Raw genomic sequence first — 24,668 nt, forward strand, 5'->3', positions numbered from 1 at the left:
AGGTGTCCTGTAAATCCATCCTCTGCTCAAACAAAGCAGTAAAATCCTATCTCACCTTAAACTGAATTCATCTTCAGTAGGTGACAGCTACAACAAGCTCTGAAGTGGTGGAGAGAAAGATTTCTCATGGTTCAGGATTTTTTAAGATTTTAATGAAATCCAGAACACAGAGATAACAGGTATGACACCTTCCTGAACATTTAATATAGGGTTAGTTTTGCAGCTGTGAGCTTCAGGTAGGGTTTTTTTAATTCTAGGTGGTAAGAATTTACTGCTAAGAAATGCTCTAAACTCACTTTTAAAGCCTATGTTACTAAAAACGGGCACAGATACTCATACACACACTGTTCTCTAGAAGAGAGAATTTTTCAGGAAACAATTTTAAGTTCACTGTTCAGAGGGAAGAGCAAACATCCTTTCTTTGTGCTGGAATTGGAATTTACATGTATGTAATATAAACACAGATGTCCAAACAAACTCATGAAACCAACACCACAGCAAACGGGGGGGGGAAAAAGTTACTGAGACAGTTTTGGTGAAATTCATGGAGTTGCAACAAGAATTAATTACATCACTGTACTTAGCTGTAACTAACTAGTTTAACATTTAGTGCATGGAAAGGAATGTTCCTGTTAGTAACCAAAACCAACCAACCTCAAACCTCCTGGCAAGGGGTTGAATTCTTACCTGGTCATGCTGACACAAATGAAGGATTATGTAGGTAAGTGAGCAGCTGCATTACACAGGAAAGCACATTTTTTGGCTTAAGTGAATACATAAAAATAATTATTCTTGCTGATTCCTGTAACCAAGGGTTACAAGAGTCTGTTCTCTTAAAAGAAGTCCCCAGAAGCAAAGGTCCTCAATGTGTCTTCCCAAATTAGCAAGGATGAGCAACTGAGCTAATCTACAAAACTCTCTGGAACTGGAAATTTTCTCTTCGTAAGCAGATAATGCATGTAGACAAAACCCAAGTTCAGATGTAAGAATATTCAGCAGATTTGCTAAGTAAAATCACAAAATAGTGCCACAATTCACTTGATTTAAAAAATTTTTAAAAATCAGAATTTTGGTACATAAAAACTCTGTTAAAAATATCCTAAGTCATCAAGACATAAATGTAAAATGGTAAATTGGGTCCCTACCTCCCAATTACCTATTTCAGCCATTACAAAGGAGACATCCAAACAGGATCTCTTCTTGATCACAAATATTTATGTTATCCTGTATTTCTTCCTCTATCAAAGCTCAGTGTATTTGTAACTGAGCTGAATTTTGGTTTTCTAGGGAAATTTCAGGGAAACATTGCTGCTGATGATGACACTGCTCTGTTACCTTGTTGTTTATGCTGTTAAGAGGTTTAGAATCATTGAGAATGGGCATTGAGACTTCTTCCATGTAAAAGAAAAAATATTTACTTCCCTCCATATACAAATTCCACTTTTTGAAGGCTGGCTGCTCCCACTCCTCTGTTCCAGGGTATTACAAATGAAGATCACAGAGCAGGGAAGAACATTTAACAGATCTTAAAACTGCTGTTACCTGGTTTTTGTTGATTTTTCCTCCTGTCTAAGTCTCGGTGAAATTTAAAAGTGGGCCACTGATGCAATTACCAAACGTGTTACCGGAAGTGTTAAAAAAAAGCAACGTAGCTGTTGGCTGCATTTTATAAATCTCACATGGAAAAGTGGCTTTTTCAGGTTGTTATGATCCAGAACAAGATAAATGATGTGCTTTCATTATTAATTCCAAATGGCTGGCAAAAGAATTCTACACCGATGGAATTTTAGAGACTGCACTCTGTATTTCTTGTCCAGTAAAGACACATGATGTAAGTTTAAAGCCTAGAATCTGGAACCTGATGCATACCAGGTTCCCAGTTCTCATGTGGCACACACTGGGCTCTGGGTGCAAGTGACACATTGCTGAACATGTAAAGTAAAACCTGTGGTTCCATCCCAGGGCTCTGGTTTACACTACAAATAAAATGGGATGGAGAGAGGAGCCAGGATGGGTTGTGTGGAAGTTACTTGCAATGTGATTTTCAGTGGCAGCACCACCATGCAACTCCCCAAACAGCAGGGTAGGGAATAAACCTGTGAACAGCCAGGAGTACAATGAGAAACACTAATTGAGTGGAACAGCCACTCCCACAGGGAATGGCAGAGCTTCCTCTGCAGGCCATGGAAGAGCCAGATGTTCTCACGCAGCTGCATCAGCCACCTGAACTCCAGAACTGAAGGTGCTCACTCAGAGGGAGGCTCCAAGTTCCCTGTTTGTTACAATCCCGATCCTGTTTGTTCCCTGCAATATTCTCAGAGAAGCGTTTCTCAGTCCAGAATGAGGATTTTGTGTGGTGTGGGATATGAGGGAGGTCCGTCCCTCAGGCTGTGGTGCAGAAGGTGGTTCCCAGATGAAGCAGTCTCAGCCCATGCACTGGGTGCCACTACCTCACACCACGTCCCACAGGCACTTTGCTGTGTATGCTTTGCACTTGCCACCTCACAGGTTTTCTAGAGGTAGTTTTTAGTAGATCCAAATCCAGTAACTCCACTCTGTATCAAGGAACCACAGGCTTGTGCATCTCTGTGCAGCCTCTCCAAGGCCACAAGCATAGGAGGTGGTAGAAAAATGACTTCAAGAGCCAATGCAGTCACAAGGGAGTTCAGGTCTTGGTGGTGCTGCAGAGGTGTTGCCACAACTGCAGCCAACAATTAAGTCTTCCACTGTAATCAGTGGCCATTGTCTACCAGCCAGGAAGGATCCCTTTGACTTCACCCCTAGGGGAGCCTGCAGCAGCTCACCATCACCTGTCCTTCAGCTCAGAGTTCTGGAGAAGAAACATCAATCACAAAAAAAAAGAGATTAAATTGAAATCCTTGCAGCAGTTATGCCAGATCACACCACCAACTGGCATTCATGGAGGGTGTCAGCAATGTCCAAGCACTTCTCTCTCAGCACAAATTCTCATTGCAAAATAAGGAAGGTAAGCAAAATATTGGAAGGTGAGTCCTGGAAGTGAACTGGCCCAAGAGTTCCAAAGGAGAAGGTAATGGTTCTGGCAGTTATCCATCAGACCTTTCTAACAGGAGGATGGGAGAGGAAAAGGTGGTTTCATTTTCTCTTACCTTTCAGATGAATCAGTGCTTGAATTCTGCTCAGGTGCTACTTTTGCATAACTCAGAGGCACATTGAGACCCACAACTGGGCCTACAGTACTGAGCCACAGAATAATGTAATTTTTGTGCCTAGGGGAAAAAAACCACAAAAAAAGCATCATAAATATATTATTCCAACTTCTTCTGAATTGCAGACAGACTCAACAGTCATAACTTCAGATAATTTCCTTCACTTTATCAATAGCAAATATATTTTAACTTTCTGTGACAACACAGAAACCTTTAGACCAAGGAGGTTGTTTTGGCCGTTTCCACTCCTCAGCTGATTTACTTTACCTGCACTGCACAAAGACTTGCAAGGGCCAGGAGTGCCTCTTGCCTGTTGTGCTTCTCACCTGTTGTGTCTCCATGGGCCAGTCAGCACAGTGGAGATGAATTCATTAGTTCTGCAGGGGTGCAGAACGTAAAAGGGCTGCCCAAGGATGGGGTGCTCCTAGGAGGGAAAATCAGCTGCTTTATTATGGAAGGAAAAAAACAGAAAATACACACCACATGCATTTGGAAAAGACAGAGAAGAGTCCAATTAATCCCTGATGCACCTTTTCTCACTTCAGAATCTAACCCACATTGCTCTTCCACTGATCGTCATGACAAATTAAGATATACTATACATATTGTACACTAATTAATATATATTCTTCACTCTTAAAAGGGAAATAAGATCACCAACCAGACTGTGCCACTATTTTAGTTAAAATGTAGTGGTTTGCAAAAGTGACTCAAGTTACTGAAGCAGCATTGCCTGAATGCAAGGAGGCAAAGCTACTGTGTAAACAAGAGTCTGATCAAGTGTAATACATAAAACCAATCCTCTCAGTAGAAAAGCGCTTCAACAACCTTGAGCTCTTGTATCTTCTCAGACTGGTGCTGGGAAGTACTTTTTTTATTTTTATATATGTAATTTTTTTATTATATATATTTTTATTTTTAAATTTTTATTTATATTGCATTTATGCTCTGATACAGATTTCCCTTGTCCAGCTGCAGCCAGCCTCCCTGAGTTCTGTGGTGGCATTTTACCTTAGCACATAGTAAATTTCTGGCACAGAAGAGAAGATGCAAAGTCTTCGTGCCACACAGGAGAAAATCTTTCTCCAATCCCCTGCCTGGAAACAAAACCCAAATCCTAACCTGTCATCTTCAGCAGGTAGGGCATCTTTAATACTATTAACTATTGAACTATTGATACTATTAATAATTAAACTATTACAGCTGAAGGACATTTGGTTCTTATGCTGAAAATGTACTCGTGAGGATCAATCATTTTATGCCTAAGAGAAAAAAAGTTCAAGAAGTTTCAGGATGTACAAAAAAATAATGTTCAAAAAGCTTTGTTTTACACCACAAACAAATAATCTGCACAAGAATACTACCATCTACTGTTGGTAAAAGTGAATTGTTGATGCAGTTTTCCATTGAGAAAAACTGCTAGTCTGAATTAAAAAATCCTTTTCATTATCTCCTAGCTCAAACCAGCTTAGGTCTCCAAATAATTCCAGAGAATATACAGATTGTGCCAATGGTATTTCTTAAAGATAATAAAAAATATATAGTTGACAATATTTACAAAACTGTTAAGCAAAGGAAAAAAAAAGTAAATTGTGCAAAAATGTCAGCAAATTCCCTTATGCAAGGAAAGAGTGTAAAAAGGCTGCACATACGCCCAAAAAGAACAAAGAATGTAACCTGAGCTTTAAGTGACTTCGCACTCTGAACAAGGCATAAAGATAATTCCCAAAGCTGAATATTAATCCTGAAGTTATCCCAACCTGCCCCCTGGCATTTGATTCCATCTTGCACTTCTTGCTTCAACAAATCACCAGTGAGTGACACATGGAGGTTGACTTGACTTTTCAAAACAGCTTATTAAAATTAAATTCTACATCTTTCTTCTCTCAGTTCTTCCTCCTCTCACAACTTGACAACAGAGTGACACTGAAAAAACTCCCAAACTCAAGAGTTCTATGCTATTCCAAAGACAGGAAAATGTCACACACTGACAGGAAAACCACAAAAGCACAGGGGTTTAAAAGAAATACTGAGCCAAAACCCATTAAGGAGGAGCCTCTAAAAAGGGAAAAGGCTGAGGCAGGGAAGAAGAGCTTGTTGAGCACCACGGAAAACACTCCGAGAGCATCAGCTCTGATTCAGTCAAATCCTGAATTCCAAAGCCTGTACATAATGGCATCCCCGGGAGGCTTTTAATGTACACTCAAGGTTAAATCACTGACACAGCAGCTCTGAGGAGGAAGCACTGGGCAGGTGCCAATAAAAATGCAGGAGTTATCAAAGCCCTGGATGATTTCAGAATTGGTAACAGGCTGCAGAGCCTGCTCAGGTTTGGTCCAGGCTTGACCAGCCAGGGCTCATTATTATACAACACCTGGACAGGCAACTGCCACTCAAAGTGCCATTAATTACTGCCCTGAGAGAGGGCTGGGTGTCTGCAGAGGGATGAACCTCAAGTCCTTCCCAAACACCATAAAAAATGTGAAAATGAACAAAAGTTTGTGCTGCATCAGCTTCATGAGCATATTTACTACCTGCTGCAGTCACCTGGTGGAACAATGACACTCCACATGCAGTGAAATGTATCCTGCGCAAAATACTAGGGCAGCAATAATACCCTTCATCTACCCTGATCCATGGGTCAGACACATGAAAACTATAAAGTCCTACTGAGACTTTATGCAAAAAAACCCCCAGTACAAACAGTATAAAAGAATCCTTCCATTTTTAGTTTACAATTAATCTTTTTCCAATCGGTCATGTAGCAGTGTAGGGTGCTGCAAGTCCATTCCCACAAGTATTCTCTGCACTGTACTGCAACAACTCATTTGCAGGCTGCCCACAACTCTTCTGGGCAGTAATACACTGACACACAGTTTATCTGACATCAGCAGCATTATTCTCCTGGATCTGTCTATGATTTTGGATCTATCTACCTGTGAGGCTGATTCATAACTCTGCTTGCTCAGCACTGCACGCTGGAGTCCATCACACATCTGCATATCCCTGAGTCTGACCCAGCTTTGATGGGAAATGAATATTTTTAAAGGCAGGAACTAATTCTGTTGAGTTTGAAAGCCCAAAATGTTGTTTCATTTTTCTTCTGTAGAAAGACTTCTTTACTAGGTGACTTCTAGATGTGTAAGGACGTTCTGTACCAGTTTCTGTAGCTGTTACCTCAACTCCTCCCATTAAAAAAAAAAAAACTTGCAAGAGAGAGATGGATGAGTGACATGAAATGTTTCATTGGGCAGTTTGAAAATGAATTATAGAATCACAGAATGGTTTGGGTTGGAAGAGACCTCAGAGTCCATCCAGTCCCACGCTCTTCCACAGGCAGGGACACCTTCCACTATCCCAGGTTGCTCCAAGCCCCGTCCAACCTGGCCTTGGATGCTTCCAGGGATGGGGCAGCTACAGCTTCTCTGCGAAACCCATTCCAGTCCCTCACTACCCTCCTAGGGAAGGATTTCTTCCCAATATCCCATCTAACCCTGCCCTCTGACAGCACAGCATTCCCTGTTCCTCAGCTGTGCAGGTACAACCCTCCATGCACAGGTGGTGAGTAGGGAAATGTCAAGACATGAATCTCAACAGTAGCAAAGACTGGGCAGCTCCCACGTACAAGTCTAATTCAGACTAAAACTTCTGTCAGACTGGATTACATCATTTTATCAAGCAGTCTCCACGTCAGATCTAAACCAAAAATAAACATCACTTCAGGTAACAGGTATGTAGTATCTGTGCTCTCCTGCTCTCCCCCCCAGCCAGCAGGAGTTTTGTTGTCAGTACATCTCCTGTAACAGCACCATTTATTTTCTCTGTCATAACTGCAGCTCTTCCAGAGGTAATGGCTTCTGTGCCATTTTCTCCAGTGCTACATTAAACTGCCTTCGAGCATCCATCACAACATTTATAGTCTCTCCATTGATGATAGTGCAAGGGATTTGCGCCCAAAACTGCCTCTGTCCTGATCTGGTTTGCATGATGCTGCTTTGCAAAAATAAATCTGTGGAGGGGAGTCAAAAATTTCATGCAGGATTCCTACCAGCAAACACCACAGCCTGTGTCAATTGATGTCAGACATTTTCCCAGCACTTCTCACAGTCCCAGTCATCAGATCAGAAAAAGAAGGCATAATTAATAAAATATGTCCCTGTAATCTCTTCCATGTAGCAAAAGGAAATAGTGATATAATGAATAAAGAGGATGCAAGCTTTTCCGTTTTTCCCAATTTTTGACCACATTTACTGAAGCAAATGCCTGGTCTTGAGTAAAAATTCTTCTCTCAAGATTATACCCTAACTAATTTATGTTCTTGAATTCACGGTCTGTCATCTTCTTTTTCATTCCTTATTTTTATATACATCAGTAATAACTTACTTGTCAACAAAATCCAACTCTACACAATCAGAAATAAGGTAGTAACATTTTTCTCTTCAGACTGACCCTGTGTCCCACAACCAGAACAGTAACTGCATGCTGGGAACTTAAAATATGTTGAATTTGAGGGATTTTCCTCTAATAACAGAATTACTTCAATGGAAACTCTGTTAGTATGAAATCAGTACATTGCAGATGCAACGTTAAGGAACTGTAATTATAATCCTCAGAGAAGATGTAAATAATAGTAATAAAGCTTTTGATAGCATACTAATTGTATAGGGCTTCTCCATCCTACTGACTTAGGGCTACTGGGGAGAAATCCTTCCCTGAGAGAGTAGTGAGGGACTGGAATGGATTTTCCAGAGAAGCTGTGCCTGCCCCATCCCTGGAAGTGTCCAAGGCTAGGCTGGATGGGGCTTGGAGCAACCTGGGATAGTGGAAGGTGTCCCTGCCCATAGCAGGGGGTAGAACCAGATGGACTTTGAGGTCCCTTCCAACTCAAACCACTCTGGGATTCTCTGATCTGGGACAGGTAACTTACTTACAGTCACCTTGATTTCAATTTACAAGCAGAAGCCAAGCCATCCTACTGGAATTACTGAGAAATGTTTCTCTAACTTTGCCATAAAATCCAGAGAACCCATAAAATCCAGCAGCTGAAGACGGAACAACCTCCTTCTGCCTGCGACAGCTGCTGAAGAATGACTGTGAAAGTGCAACTACCACTGTTCTGCATTTTCTTAGACAGTCAAAATAAATCTGCAACAGCTCCGAGCAAGGCAAAACTTGAAGGGATTCTGATCAGACAAAAAAGTGCAAACCAGATCAAAAAAAAGCAAATTTCTGTCATTACTAAACCTCTCTTTGGCAGAAGAGGCTGCAGAGTGATTGGATTTACATCCTTTGCAGACAAGCAGTTGCAATTGCCCTGATGATTTCATGTCTCTGTTCCACATGAGTTCCCACAGACAGACCAACCAACTTTAGTGACAAATTTTTATTCATACCTTTACTACCACCAACCCCACATGGCCAATTAAGCTGGATCCTACCCTTCTTTCATCAAATATAAAGCCCATGCTGAAAAGGCAATCAAATGGCTACATTTTTCTGAAGAAAATAAAGGTGCTTTTGCAGGTCCTACAACACAGAACCACAAGGACACTTAACATAGCCAGAATTTCTTTTGAGATGCACCACACCTACCAATTTGTACCTGCTGCTTCAAATCTATTGTGGATTGCAACAAAGGTCCTTTCCAACACAAACCATTCTTTGACTCTATAATTCAGATTTTATCCCCCAAATCTGCCTGATTCTAGAATATTTACAGTTTTGAAGAGGTGGTAATTCTTTTTTACATTTTATAGCTTTATTATTTTTAAAGGTATTGAATAGCTAACAAAGGAAAGGCAGGAGAGGTAATGCAGGACAAGCAAAACAGTAATCAAGAATAGCCAACACAGCTGATCTATAATTATATATTTTATACATACATAATAAGGTTTGAATTATTAAGAACAAGAAGAATCAAAGCACTATGTGATACTCAGGCAAAACTATGCTTTTAAAGCTTAACATGCTTTTTTAAAGCTTTAAAGCTTCTCACAAGCACATAACTTGTGCATTTAGGATTCTCCAAGAAAACTGTACAGTTAAAAATTGGCAGGTCTGTAGTTACATTGTCAAGAAATGGCATCTCAGCCATTTCCCTATGAAAATAAGCAGATGATTCTTCCTCCATGCTTGCCAAAATAAGATTAATTCAGTTGTCACCATTTTAGTTATGTACCATATAGTCTTAATTAATTACTATTTAAAATCTGTTCTTAAGTTATGAGATTCATCCAAGGTGCAAAATGGAATGGTCCAACAAGCTGTGGAAGTACGGAAAAGACACTGGAGACAGATTTCCTACCCTGATTAAAAAATGATAATTTAAGGAAAACAAAAAATTCATAGTGGCATTTGACAAATGTGCCCTGAAAGGGTTCATTTTAGAATCCCAGGAATCCCAATGGTCCCTCCAGCAGCGCATCCCATCTCCAACAGCAGCAGTTGGAAAGGCTGTTCTGGGAGAACACAAGTCTGGGCTCTCCCTGTGTTTCACTGCCCTCATACTGCTCCAGCATATCTGCACCAAGAATGGTGGAGGACACTCCTGACAGGTCATTTTGCATCCATTTATGGGCAAGTAGTCTCATGAATTTGTCTAAATGCTTTTGAACTGCTCATACAATCTGCTTCACCACTTGAGAGCCCAGGTGCTCAGATATAAATGGCTTTCTGCTAGCACAGGTACCTAACTTCCATTTAAGTGGCACTTAAAATGTTTTTTTAAGTAAAATGAAAAAATAGTTTGCACTGCCTTTTGGTCATTTCAGTTGCCTCCCAAATGGAGCTGAATGTGCCATATATGATATCCACTTCTTTCATGTTGTGCAATCCATATTGTGTATTTCAGAATTTTTAACAAAAACATTCAGTAAGGGGGAATGTTCAGTAACCAGCTTCATTCCAGCAGTGAACTATCAGAGGTCAGGGCAGTGGGAAGACACAAGAGCAATCCACCTCAGCCTACAAGGAGATGCTGGACCAGGCATAGAGTAAGTTGCTGTTACAACTTATACCACAAAATCTCTGTTTGGAAACGTCTGTGGAAGCAGAACCACTGCTACATAAGTTATCTGTAAATGCTAGGCATTTTCTACAGAATGGGAAATAATGAAGAGAACCAATACTACTACACTGTCATTCATTTAATTGATAATGTACCTGCGTGGAAAATATTACTGAACCTTCATTTCAGAAAAAACTATCAACTCAAGTAACAATAGTACCAGGCCTTGAAGTTAGTTGGACTGGGTTTTATGTCCATGAAGCCTTACTGGGGAAAGATTACACTGTAGGGCAGCTAAACATTATTAGTTAATGCCTAGTTTTAAAATAAAACCTGCTTGCTAGCTTGTACAGTACTACAGTTTGGTTTAAACCCCAGAAGTTCAATATATCGTAGAAAATTTTACTGAGAAATAAATATCCACCCAGCTTTCCCACCCCTAGGTCTTTTCCCTGTCAAACAGCTTTCCAGTCTGCACTGCTAAGACTCCCTTTTCTCAGGAAGTTGTACTAATAATTTTCCAAAAATATTAGCAGGGGATCCATAGCAACTGTTGATATGATTCAAAATGATTTAAGAGAGGTCTTAGCAACCTTCTGTTAAGATATACTGTATACAGCCTTCCCCACTTAGCAAAATCCCACAATATGGCAAGAAAGATTTGTATGTCTAAGAATAGCTACCTACACACATTTTTCAAAATGATTTAAATCCTCCCTATCACATTTCCAGCAAGATGTGCCTCTACAACACTATGTCAGTGTGTTCTGTTCAGAGTTTTGATTCTATTTTTTTTAAATCACACTATTAACATCCCTGCCATTTTAGAAATAATGTTTATTGATTTTTCTGTGAACGCTGCTATAAATTAAGTGATGTAATGGACAGGATTATTGAAGTACTATAAAGAACATGTCTTCTAGATTCGTAACTCCTGACTGAAAAAGAGCAGATTCTGGATTAATACAGAGATAGTGCAGTTCTGTGCTGTGACTTGGGTAGTTTAGGTTGGTTGATGACTTTTTATATGACAGAGCAGACATATAACAGAGATTACATCACAGCTACCTGCTAAGTATCAAATGACAGATGAAAAAACACCTCATTCAGATTAAACTGAGAAATACATGCTAGAGAAAAAAAACAGATGCAAAATTCCCTATCACTTGCTATTCTGAAACTGAAGACACAGTCAGTGTCAGAATGGTCTGAATGACTTTTTCTGTGCTTAATCAGTAAAATGCTGGTTTATTGTTGGCAAACCCAGAGCCAAGGTATGACACATGAAATGTGCCCCCTCCCATGGCTGTTGATAACAGAAGTAACCATGTCTGAGCAGTGCTGGTTAAAGAGGAGGGGACGGATGGATGGACATATCCTCTACAACTTCCATTTCCTCTGGAATCCTGACTCACAGGATTTTAGACTATTTAGACACTTTTTTAGACTATTTCTGTAGGATCTTCAAGCCACCAAACTTTTGTTCTGTTTTATTGGTTAGTTTTTCAACCTTTGAGCCTCCTGTAATAACAAAGTTTGATTTCTACCCTTGGATGTTTGATTTTACATTCCATCATCGCTAAGCATTGATTAAGCCTTAGCACACACACCTGATTGTGTTTATGACTTTGTTTTCTCAGGGAAAGGTCAGGCTTTATGACAAAATCACTCTGTTAAAAACAAAACTGTTGGTGATACTTAGTACTGACTGCAATCAGGTTCATTTATCAGCTTTTAAAATTCTCCTGCCAGTTTGCTTCCACTCAGAAAAAAAATCAATGAAGACATAGATTAGCATGAGTAACAAGAATTAAAAATGGACTTGGGCATGAATGTTCATAAAATTAATAAAATAAATAAACTCAGCTTCATCATAGTCTTAGAAATGCATTTTTCTCTGAGTGTTGTCCCTCCCCCTGTTGAGGTCCTTCTACTTTGTATGCACTTCTATAAATATTCATCAGGGTAAAGAAAGGATGAAAAATTAATGTATTTCCACCTTCCGCAGCAAAGACCCAAACAACACCACACAGTCTGAACACAGAAACTCCAGCTACAACCACAGAGTCACTTTCTGCTGTTTCACATCTACCACTCATCCTCAGAGATTTCCAAAATGACAAAAAGGTCAAATGTAGTCTTTATACATTAACTAAATATTAGTTAACCTTGTTTTTTAAATTCATGGTTGTTACACCAAGCACATGTGATAAAATACATTCACCTTTATAATTGTGAAGATTGTTCCCATTTCTCTCATTTCTGTTCTCTATTCTCTGTTCTTTGTTTTTCAACCTTTTTCCTATTCTTGTGGACATTTTTTTCTTTCAAATTGCCTCATCGTTTAGCATTTCATCATGGCCCTTTCTGCCTGCTACCTTTTTAACTGGGTTATTATACCTCAATATTTATGAGGATATTACATACAGAAGGACCAGTATGTTTGAGCTGTTTAGACAATGTCACTATGTATTTGTGCATAACTTATACACATATAAATATATGCAATATATATATATGTATACCTTTATACAGTATAAATAAGATTGATATTATATTTATATTATATTTTATATTATATTTAAATAACTAATATGACTAAGTAAAATAAATACCTAACACTAAAAGCACCCACCAAGTTGTAAGTAAGCTATTCAGGAGAAAGGCATGCAATATCTGCAATTCCATTTCTGAATCTCTGTATAAAGAAGCTAAAATCCACAGTTGGCAATATTTCTGGAAGGCAACATTAATCCATAAATACTCCTTAATTTTCCTGTCATTGTAGAATTAAGCTACTTCCAGCTCACACAGACCTTACCAGGTGTGCTAAATTGATGTCATTATAAGCCATCAGGAAATACCCACAGAGACCTGTAGCAACATTTAGAAGCTTTGTTAAATAGCTGTGTGTTCTAATTGATTTGTATTATTTAAAACAGCTAAAGCAAGTAATCACCGGATGTAGAGAAGGAATGACTGAAGGTGCCAGGGAGATTTATCTCAGAAGAAAGCCAATCACAGGAATTTCATTTGAGCATTTTAAGGTTATTACTAGAGGAAGTGCAATTAAATCATCACCATTTATCAATTATCATTATAAAATACTATGCAACCTTATCATGTTAATTTATTTATGAGAAGGTAACTGACTTCTGATTTTTCCAATAATCTAGTCAGTAAAAATATTCAAAGATGCTTTCTCTGAAAATGAGCATGACTTTCTACAATAATCAAAACTATAGAAGTCCAAATTTTACCTAAAATTCAGTAAATGCCAAATACCTACATTCTTTGGAGTTCAGGCAATGTCTCAGCTCCTGATCTCAGATATATTTTACCATAGAGAGTATAAGCCAAAATACAGTTGTATCAGAAATGTGCACAGGCATGGTACCCACATTTCATAAAACACATTGGAATAAAAGTCCCAAATGATTAGTGTAAGATTCTGGATCTGGAAGGACAAAAAAAAACCAGACAGTAAGCCTTTCTTTTCCTAATCTGCAATCAAAGTACAAATCAGCCCTAGTTAAAAGTTAAGTAGTATGTGTGGACACTGGTAAGCTCCATTTTTCCTCACAATGGTGGAGTGCTTATACCATTTAAAATCTGTATCTGTTTTGGATTAAAACCTTAAACCTTTTCTCTGTGCTGTTCATGTGTACTGAGTGTTCAAGTCTGATTTGATGAGCCTGCCCAGTGACTTGCATTGTAGGATCTGTGTCCCTGAAGGCAAAGCCTAACCCACATTACAAAATGGGTCAGCAGAGAAGCAGAGAGGGAAAACTCTGTATTGCAATTCAGAGCTCTGATTCATCTGAGGGGGAAAAAGTCCTCTTTTTCTCGTAGACTTAATTCTTGCTTTGAGTCTTTGGCTTGCAGGGTAGTGCTTACAGTGTGTTTTTATTATCTCCCATAATCTCCTTATTTCAACAGAAAGTCACATTTTGCTGCTACAACTTTGCTAAATTTCTCCAAAATGTTCTTCTTTTCCTCTTAGTTCATGTTTGTCACTGGATTCACAGTGGCTGAACTGCCTCTGGAGAGGTGTCCAGAGACAGATTCATCTCTTCACACATTTTGCCACCCCAAAAGCCTGTTTCTGCAAAGATTTGTGTGTATATTTCTTACACAAAACTCCAATTATTAGATGCAGGACAGTTTTTACTTTACTGTCCCTTAAGAGGCAAAAATAACTCCCGTGTGAGAGTAACCTGTTTTTCCTTTTGGCTTCCACCACTCTGATTTTACACATTCCGAACATACTGTTTATGCCTTTTTCTCACTAGTGACACATTATTATATCATTTTATTAAAACCTAATTTTCTCATCTTCATTCATAGACAAGCCAGGTAACTAATGCTTTATGTAAAGTGTGTATTACAAGAATCTGCCAACTCTCAACTGGAATTCAGACATGCACAGCAAACACCAGAAAAACAATGTTTGTCATAATATAAATAATAGTCCATGGCTGCAAAAAACAAAAATGCTGCTCGTGTTCCCATGGCTGAGTACCATCTACAAGTAGGCATCCTGTAATTAAACTGTATTATTTTAATTAGAGGAACACCTGTAGAACTCAGTGGAGGTCACATCCCTGTTGTGTCAGCTGCTGTGGCAAGAGACCTGGAAAAAGCTAAAACCAAAAAATCAAGGAAGGAAAGGGGAGGGGTAAAGGACACATTGGTATCTTGGTCTGATGGGAAAAAAATTCACACTTGGAGAGTCTCTAGTCTTTGTCCAAACTTGCACTGGGGAGCTGGAGTAAAAGGGAAGAGATCAGAGCAACCAAGTCAGCTCTGAACCATGTTTCACTATTAGACAGCAATAACTTATTGTTTGATGAGAGACCAACTTTCTCTCATTCAGTCCTGAGGACTGCAAGTCTATTTAAAATTGAAAACAACACACAGTATTTTTTGGTAATTTGATTACCAGACAACCTATGAAGTATTAAAATAATATATTTTACTTACATAAATAAGTCTACTTTTTTATTAGCCCAAATCCACGATTACTCAGAAATCGCCTGAATTTTTATGGATGGGCGTTGGAAGAGTATTCTAAACGTGAGACACTGTCAAACTAAGCCTTAAATATATATCCTTTCAAAACCAGGACTGACACTATTGCTGGTAACTGGCTAAGCACAACCAGAGTTAGACCTGTGTGTGTGTGCGCGTGTGTATGCATATATATATATGTATTTATTTTTATATTTATATTTATTACTTGTGTCCAGGAAAGGAATAAAAATAATAATAATGGCCAGTCTTCGCGAACAAAGATTTGGGGAAAGGTCTTTTACCTTTCAAGCCTGCACAATGGATTTTTTTTTTTAGGTGAGACACAGCCTGCGCTGAACTGAGCCCACCCTTTAATCCTAAGGTTCATCTGCCGGGGCCAAGCAAGCTTGGACAATGGCAGTGAGGTCCTCAGGACGTAGGTTTGTTTAGAGTGACCTTCTCATAGATGGATGGCCTCACAGGGCTAACGGGCTCCATCTGCCCGGGGGGACTGGGATTCAAACCTGGGTCGCAGCGGTGAGAGTCCCGCTAACCACTAGGCCACCAGGGGTCCCCAGGAAAGGAATAAGGCCACTGAGGATTCTCAGGCATATACTGCATTCCCAAGTTTTGTAAAGGACCAGTGGACCCTCACCTGCTGTGTGATGGTGTCCCAGGGCCCCTCCTGCAGACGATCCTGGTAACATGCATGAACACTTCCCCATATTTCCTCCAGAGTTAAAGGTCTTCCATCTGTGATGGGGAGAAACAACCACATCCAGCCAAAGCTCTTAAGCATATCTTTAATATGCAATAGCAAAATAGCAAAACTAAAGCTAATTTTGTAAAACAAAAGTTTGGATGAGATTAATTTAAAACCACAAAATAACACCATGAAGAGTTATCTAGTGCATAAGTACATCCAATTAATAGTGAGAGAGTGGACAAAATCTAAGGACTAAAATTCTGCATATAAAAGTGTGCTGCGTTTTGGTAACCTACATGCCCTTAATTATTTTCTTGAGCTCCATTTATATAGTATTGTTGCATCAGATTTTTAGCTGTGACACTAGAATTATGCCAAGATATTAGTGTCAACTACTTATACAATAAGCATGTCAACTTTTAATGAGCATTTGTTTATGGCAAACAGAGTATTTTGATACACTTTCAATAAGTAGCTTCATCTTGGCATTTATCAGGTGTCAGAAATCATCATCCTCTGACAAATAGTTTTATTCTGCTGACATTTGCATGTCTGTAAAATGAAAAAGAGTTATTCACACAATTAACATTTGAATGCCATGTTTAGATATAAGTTCCAACCAGCTGCCTACTGCCTCTCTTTTATTTTCTGCATATATATTTATAAAAAAGCACCAAGTTCTGAACTTACAGAAGCGCCACATAGCAAAATCATGTGGCAATTAAAGTATCTGAGGGGGTAACAGCATATTAACCAGCTATTCGATGGCATCCTCATGGACATGAGACTTGTTAGATCATCATGTCCACTGTCTTATGATGAAGATACCAGAGCTGTGCTGGAGATGGTTTGCTAATACTAAGAAATTTGTATTAGCAAATACAATTTTTGTAAATTCTAATGTAATTAACTTTAGAAGGATGTATTTATGCTCAGATCACCTGTGTGCAGGTAACAGAAGATGCCATGCATCCCTGCAATTCTGTTTTCAACCCCCAGAGAAAGTCCAACTGTAAAATCTAGAATAACACGTCCTAATGCAACATTTGATTTGGCACTCCACATTTTGTTCTGTACACCTTCCCTTGTGAATTTTTATAGTAACACCTGAGCAAATTCAGATTGTACAAGTGGAATGGATTACTCTGACTCTGTTAATCTCATTTATAGAAGTAATCAAATATTATTGAAGCATTAACCATATTATAGGTAAAACTGAGTTTTGTGTTTACCGTGCAGTGAATCCAGTTCTTTCTCAAGCTCCCAGACTTGCTCCCAGCACACTCACGTGTTTAGCAGCCCTGTTGCACATTCTTGCTACGCACTGAGACCTCTAATATCGATGTGGGCTGGCAGAGCAGTCAGTAATTGTTGCTGCTGGCAAAAAGGGGGCCACTGTGGCACCTGCTGAGCCAACCAGCCTCTTGGCTTTGTGCCTCACCCTTCCCCATGATGGAGCTGAACTCCGGAAGTTCAGCCAGAAAGAGGAAGAAACAGCAGCACCAAGCCAAGAGAGGTGGCAGGAGAGGAAGGCAGAGGCTCCAGATTCACCATCACTCCATTTACTCATCACCCACCCACAAGGACACAGCTTGCTCCATGTCCCAAGGCTCATCCCAAGCCCAGCTAGGATAGTTTTATTATTAAACTGTTTAGACCACAACAAACTTTTCTGAGAAAAGCTTCTCGATGGCCCACTTGGGGTTAACTCGATCATGTCATCACAAATAAGAAAGAGTTAAAAAGCAGGAAGTTGAGTGCCCTCTCATAAGCAGCAAGGTGAGGCTTTCAGACCACAGACGAGTTGCAGCTCTCAGCTGGTATCTTAATTCCTGCAAAGACTGGAAATTCTTTAGGCAGGCAAATTCCACATATATTCTCAGAGAAAATTTTGAGGCTTCCAAATTTGCTGTATTCTGTTTTCTTGATGTTTACTGAGGGCTTTGAACAATTTCTGAGATTACCAATTTAAAGTTTTTAATAATTTTAATAATTTTTAAATTTTTAATGATTTAGCAATTTCTGAGATTCCCAATTTAAAGTTTTTAATAATTTCTGAGATTCTCAATTAAAAGGGGTTTTTTACACTTTTGGGTGAAATGGTGCACAAAATTTTTTTTTGAGGCATCATTCTGACACATTTTATAAAAAAACAATCTTAAGAAACCATTGCCAAAAGAGAAAAAACACCATTACAGCTAAAGGGAATATCAAATCATACAAATTATTCAATCTCATTTATGTCCAAAGCCACAATAAAACCAGTTCTTACGGGACATGGTCTTAAGAGGAGCTGTATTTCTGAGAAAGGACATGGTGGTTACATGCTTCTGAGTTCAGGGAGTAAATCTGCATTCTGGAAAGTGCTTCAGCCAGGACCAGTATGGTTATGAATACAGAAAGTCATGCCTTCAGGGTTAGAGGAAGTTACACCATCTCAGAAGCTCACTCTCCCTAACCACTGATTAGCATGGCTTTTGTTGGCAGGGATTTAGCTATATGTCACAGAGCTAGATAGATTTTGAACAGATCAGCTTGAAAACCCAATTCCTTCTCTCTTTTCTAGAGGAGTAAGGCTGAAGCCCTTACTGACTCCCACTAGTTCTGCTCTTTCTTTTCAGTATTTAGACAGCATTCATGACAATTCCTTTAACTTTTCAGGAAAAACAAGAAGTGTGAGACAAGCCATCATTTTCTTAGCAGGCAGGGTAATTCCTGAATGGTGCCTGTGCTCACCTGTGATTGTGTTGCTGCTACCTCACTCTGGTTTTTTAATGTATGGCAAGATGTTTTTGAATGTATGGCTTCAGATAAAGGATGGTTCAGGGAAAGACCAACGTTTCTTGGCATTTTAAAGACTAAGAAAAGAGGTAAATACTCTGCTGATTAAAGAAAGCTTACTGGACCTAGCCCAGCCCATCTGGCCGACGCCAGCATTGAAGAGGAAGGATAATTGCCTACACCATCTGTCTCCAAGAGGGCTAATTGCTGACATCACATATCAGCAGGGGTGATGTCAGCAAGGGTTCATGCATTTCTTCAACTACCTACCTGATAGTCCCAAAAGCCAGAGAAAGGAAGAGGGGCTCCTATTTCTGGAAGGTATAGCAGGCATAAGGCTGATTTTGGAGAAAGGAGCCTCTGAGGTATTGGAACCACTGCCTTGAGCTCCTGACACAGACTGTGACTTCAGGAGGTCTGAATTTAGGAATATATGCCACGTGGGGAAGCATCATGAGGTAGCGAAAATTGCTTCTTATGTGTATACGTGTAGCCTAAAAATATCTTCTTGGCATCCTATAATGTTCCCAAGCATCTTTCCAGACACGCTCATCACACTTCAATCATTTTCAACTGAAATATTTGTCCTTGCACAGAACAAGATCTTCCCTGTAAATCTACACCCAGAGACTACCAAGAAGTTTAGATGTGTCTCAGAATGTTTAAGTTCTGCTGCAATTAAAATTTCAAACCTTTCCTTACACCACCTTACGTATCAAACTTCATCTCAAAACAAAAAGAGGTCTATAGATGAATTCCAGAAAATAAGCTATTTCATCCAATTTAGACAGCAGCAAGGATAAGGATACAATGCAACTTTTTCCCTTCTGCAGGAAGAAGTGATCTGTAGCGGTTGAACATAACTGGCAGTAGAAAGGAGTGAAAACTGGATGTCTTCACTGACACAAGCTCCTAAGGATGCCAACCAAGCTGAAAATGACAGGAGAATCCCCCTAGTAACTCTACAGGGAGCCTTTTTCCTAGGCGGGACTGTGAGAGACCAAGTCAATGGGAACTGGACTCACATACAGTGGGAAAAAGGCAGGATTTCATCGTTCTAGAAGAGTTTGTCAAGAGTCTGGTAGATTTGCACAGGTAGCATCAGCTGCTGTTAGAACACACAAAGTGAGGAAGTGAATACGAAAAAAACTACTCCATCAGGTTGAACAGAATTATTATTATTATTATTATCATCATCATCATCATCATTATCATCATCTAGGTGTAATGGCCATTGAACACACTGCCAGGGAGGAAGCAGAATTTTGGATTCGAACTCTGTGTCCCGCTCCTGGGGAAGGCAAGACGGGACAGGGCTGTGGAAATCCTGGAAGGATTATAGCTCAGCTCCACCCCCTGCAACAGCTCTAATTAACATCAGGATCAGTACGGACAGGATTCAAGGGAAATCATGAACAGCTCACAAGACATTGGTGAGGAATTGATTCTGTTACCTAATTTACAAATAATGGTAGGAATTTAGACTGGGAAATTGAGGAAGGCGTCTGGAAAATTCTTCCTTGATTATTTCAGATAAGGAACGCAGTGAGTATTGCTCGCTGTCTGAGAAACAAGGTGAGGAGCCTATCACATGAAGACTATTACCTCAAAGGAAAAAAATCTCAGGGCATTACCTTGAGTTTTCCTCATACCAGGTTTGGGACAAGATAAAACATACACTGACTGCTCAGGTATCTCAAGAGATTGTGAGCAACTGTCACCTACGCAGTCCCGAAAACCCCATGTTGGGACCTTCAGACAGCACAGCACAAGCAGGCAAACAACGTGCAGGGAAGACAAAATTTCAAAGGTAAGCTATCCGTAATTAAAATCAGAGAATACCTGCCGAAAACATTGTAGGAAACGCACTTATTGCCACCATTTTGCATCCTTCTCTCTTTAAGAGTCAGGTATACTTAAACATTAAAAGAGAACCCAGGTGACTTCAGGAAGTATCTAAAAAAAGCCCTTGCTTTCCATTGTGAAAGGTTCCCAAGAAGTGTTTTAAAAGGTAATTGTACTTGCAGGAACAATTACGATTCTGTACTGCAAGGGGAGCTGTTTGCACATAATGATTGTGCATTAGATCATCCACTGGCTCCTGTAATACCCACTTCCAGCTATAAGGAGTCATGTTTCAACACCTCTGATTCCCTGATGCTGACAAGCTAAACAACTTGTTTTGTCTCTATGAGCTCTTCTCTGGTGATTAACTGCTTATGGTGAATACTAATTATATGAAAGTACAGTACAGTAGAGATAGTGTCCTACTTCCTCTACCTGCAGCATCTCCATCCTCTTCTTGTAGAGACAGTGAACTATTAATTCAGCAAAAATCAAGAAAATTACCTTTTGCAGGACCACAAATAGGTTAACCTGTCTCTCACAGCAAAACTTCCTTTGTCTTCCTGTCTGCACAACAAGTTTAAAGGCAAAACAGTGCACATTTGTAAAAGCCTGTAATGAAACTAGAAATAAACTTGCAGCAGGATTTGTGCAAATGAGTTCTGTTGGTGGTAAAGGCAGAGCAATGTCCCCAATTCCCCATGTCCCAGTCTGAAAATTTACCCCAAATTATCCATTCCTGAAACTGCACCTCAGACTAAAATTTTTCCACCAGGGAGTCTATGAGAATTTGTTCTCCAATTTTGAATGTGAAGTGCCTTTCAAAATGCCAAAACTGTAAAATTAGAAACCATTAAACAATATAAGGCAGAGTGTGATTAAATCTACCAAACACATTCAAAGCAGTTTAAGCTACTTTTTAATTAAAAAAGAAAAGATATCACTGGCAACATTCAGACATCTTTATCTAGATAAAGGTAAGATATTATTCAAAACACAAAAGATGTTGATCACAGAATCTTTTAGGTCTGAAAAGACTTCTAAAATCGAGTCCAAGCCTTAACCCAGCATGGCCATGTTCAGCACTAAACCCTGTCCCCAAGTGCCACATCCACACGTTTTTTGAAGACTTCCAGGGATGGTGACTTCACCACTGCCTTGGGCAGCCTGTACCAGTGCTGGACACAGACTTTGGGCAGTGAGGAACAGAGCACAGCCAATGCCGCAGTGTGATCACTCTGTTCGCTGATTAAATAAGTGACACAAACACCAGCCTTAGGTAACAAGATGTATATTTCAGGAAGGAAAGATGATCAGTTAGTGCCTCCAGAGCCAGTTTAAATACAAAAACTCAATACCATATTGGTATTATTTTATTTCCCCTTAAGCAGCAAATTTCAACAGAAAGCAGCATACAATTTTAAAGACACGTTTAGACCCCAGCCTTTTGGCTCAAATTCAGGCTCCAAAGAAACACACAAGCTCTGTGATTATGCCCACTTACTGCGTGGTCCAATTCAAACGTGCTGCATTAAGTTTCTGCAGTCATTTCAAGAAAAGGAACAAGAAAAATGACCGGCAGTTTTAGTCAACCACAGGCAAGATGCCAGGAGCCTAAGTTCAGCCTCCCTCAGGCTGAGGTGATATCATCTATTCCACGGTCCTGAAGCACTATGTTACGAAATTTACTGGTGAGAGCCTCATCTCTTACTTTCTTATTTTACACATCTGTTCCTCACTTTAACACAAGAATTCTTGTTTTTAACATCTACTGCATCCCACATATTTAATACACGATTGGTCAGTCTTACCTAAAAAGCATGCTCTGAAATAAAGCACAGGCACTTGGTAGCTGCTGGAGTACAAGACATGATACTCATAGCGAATCACTTCTTCTGTTGTACAAACTCCAGCTACTTGAGAATCATCCAAAGACTCCTAAAACAACAAAAATGAACAGGACAACACATCAAATTTTATATTTGCATCAAGGGAAATTATCACAAATTCAATAAATGCACAGAGCAGAAATAATGGCAACCACCCCTTTCACAGCAGTACTAATGTAAATTCCCAAAGGAATTTTTCAACACTAGCAAGAAAACCACTGAAGTCCAAAACTTTCAAAGACTTTTTACATACTAACTTCCACAAACTGTGAACTACATATAAGCATTTCCAGAACTGAGATCTTTCTAAAAAAAAGACTTGAAATCTCTGAAAATCTTTATGGCACAGTGTGGGAAGATGGCTGGGGTTAAAAATTAGAGGAGACTAAGGATTATAGGGTAAAATGCAGATGCATCTCCTTGGATGGAAACACAAAGGTTCCCTATACAATGATAAGCATCTGCTACAGGGACATGGAAGAGAGGGTGGGGTGGAGACACTATGGCCTCACTCTATAAAAATCCCTGCAGGGATGGGAACATGGGGACACTTTCTAATTCAAAGACCACATAGTACCTGTCAACCAAGCCACAGAGATGAAGATGCTCTGCAGCTGAGCCAACAATTATACTGAAATCCTTGGAAGCCAAGATGTGACCACCCCCATTAAGCATGTGAAGTGAGTTTACATCAATCAGAGACAAAGTAGTAATGACTGAAGTCACTCAAGCTCCACCTAACCAAAAGAAATAGTATAAAAGTAAGTTGAGGATAGCAGGAAAATTGAGGAAGATTCTACTGAAATTGCTGGCATATGTTGTTTTCCCCCTGTAGGGGCCTATTGGGTAAGAAATATACTCTATGTGCACTGAATGCTGTTTCTAGGATTAGAGCTTGTGCTTGCTTTAGAGGATATTAGTAGATCACTTTAAACTCATTTTTGCAGTCAGACACTACCACTGATGACTTTGAACCTTATTAACCTGTCCCAATTTGTATTAATAAAGAGTGGTATTCCATAAACTGTTAGAGTGAGTCCTTCAGAGCTGCTGGCAGTTGCCAGTGGTGGTTAACAGGTTGGGAAGATTCACTAAGGGATTTCCACACGGTTGCCTGAGCCCCTCCTGAAAAGGGCAGTCAAATCATCCTCCAACCCGGTGAATCTGTTCACTGAAGGGTCCCCTCACAGGACACTGACAGACTGGTTGGGCACAGGAGTCTCAGCTTTCCTGGGGCTCCAACAGACAAATACAGCACTGAGAATCAAGAAAATCTCCCACACACCAAGGGTTGGGTAGACTACCCTCCTTTTCAGGTTATACACAGTAAAGTAAAGTTACTACACAGTAAAGTAACTGCACAGTAAAGTTACTAGAGTTGCATTTCTCTTTGTTACATTTAGTATACACCATTTTAAAAGTGTATCCTTAAATAATCTGACTTTGCTTGCCAAAAAGACAAATCAAATGCATCCAACAAAAATTCTCTGATCTACTTTCTTTAAAGGCTTTTTGCCAGGGGTTGTTTTTGTTAATAATGCTTCTAAAACTGAGATTATTTTTTTTATCTGTTAATGTATATTTATAGTGTAAAGTAGTAAAGTTATAGTAGATTTGAACTAAATCATAAGAGATGGAACTAACTGCATTGACATATACCCCAGCTGCAGCACAGACTTCATAACATTTCAAATTAATATTCAAACAGTTGTTTGGACTTTTCTAAAAACTGTCATTACTCAATGTCTCTGAAAATGGAACCATTAAATTAATAATGCCATTAAGAGTAAATGTTAGAACAAACTTTCCAAGAAGACCCTATGGGTGTGGACTTGTTCAGTGCTCAAACTCCCAGATTTACATGCATGAACTAAGCAACCATAATGCCCCACAGGTTGGGTGGGCATTTCACAACTTGGCTACTGCCAAGCAACTCTGAATATTAGCTTATGGTCTCTGTCTAAGCAAAATTTAAAAAATAGACTGAACAGAAAACAAGAAGCAGCATCCTCTGAACACTGTGCTGGCTTAACACACAAGAAATTTAAAGCTATTTTGCATTTTTATCTCACATCCTCACGCAACTCAGCAATGGATCGATCTATGAGGAAATATAAAAACTGGTAAACTGCAACACCCAAAATATTTTCAGGGGTTTTTTTCTGATGTGATTTTCTGCAGTTTTAGAGTATTTGACAACCAGATGCTGCTGAGGCAAATGGATACAAGTTTACAAATGG

General features: G+C 39.4%; 1 protein-coding gene across 7 annotated transcripts in view; it reads right to left on the bottom strand.

Moving 5' to 3' along the window:
- Positions 1-350: 350 nt before the first annotated feature.
- The window catches only part of ATG10 (autophagy related 10), a 528,134-nt gene continuing 503,816 nt past the window's right edge, over positions 351-24,668 (bottom strand). For 4 of the 7 annotated variants that reach the window (XM_027708820.1, XM_027708821.1, XM_027708826.1 and 1 more), the window contains 6 exons: positions 22,351-22,477; positions 15,863-15,960; positions 3,515-3,612; positions 3,129-3,248; positions 2,894-3,035; positions 351-2,840 (listed from right to left, as the gene is read on the bottom strand). In XM_027708820.1, coding sequence (XP_027564621.1) covers positions 2,930-3,035; positions 3,129-3,248; positions 3,515-3,612; positions 15,863-15,960; positions 22,351-22,477 — 549 coding nt within the window. In that variant the 3' untranslated portion in view covers positions 351-2,840; positions 2,894-2,929. The remainder of the gene's footprint in view (positions 2,841-2,893; positions 3,036-3,128; positions 3,249-3,514; positions 3,613-15,862; positions 15,961-22,350; positions 22,478-24,668) is intronic. The other 3 variants (XR_003538413.1, XM_027708822.1, XM_027708823.1) reach the window with 3 other exon arrangements.

Source organism: Neopelma chrysocephalum, unplaced genomic scaffold (genome assembly GCF_003984885.1).
Source record: "Neopelma chrysocephalum unplaced genomic scaffold, ASM398488v2 Primary Assembly neopelma1_96545, whole genome shotgun sequence".
Lineage (NCBI taxonomy): Eukaryota > Metazoa > Chordata > Aves > Passeriformes > Pipridae > Neopelma > Neopelma chrysocephalum.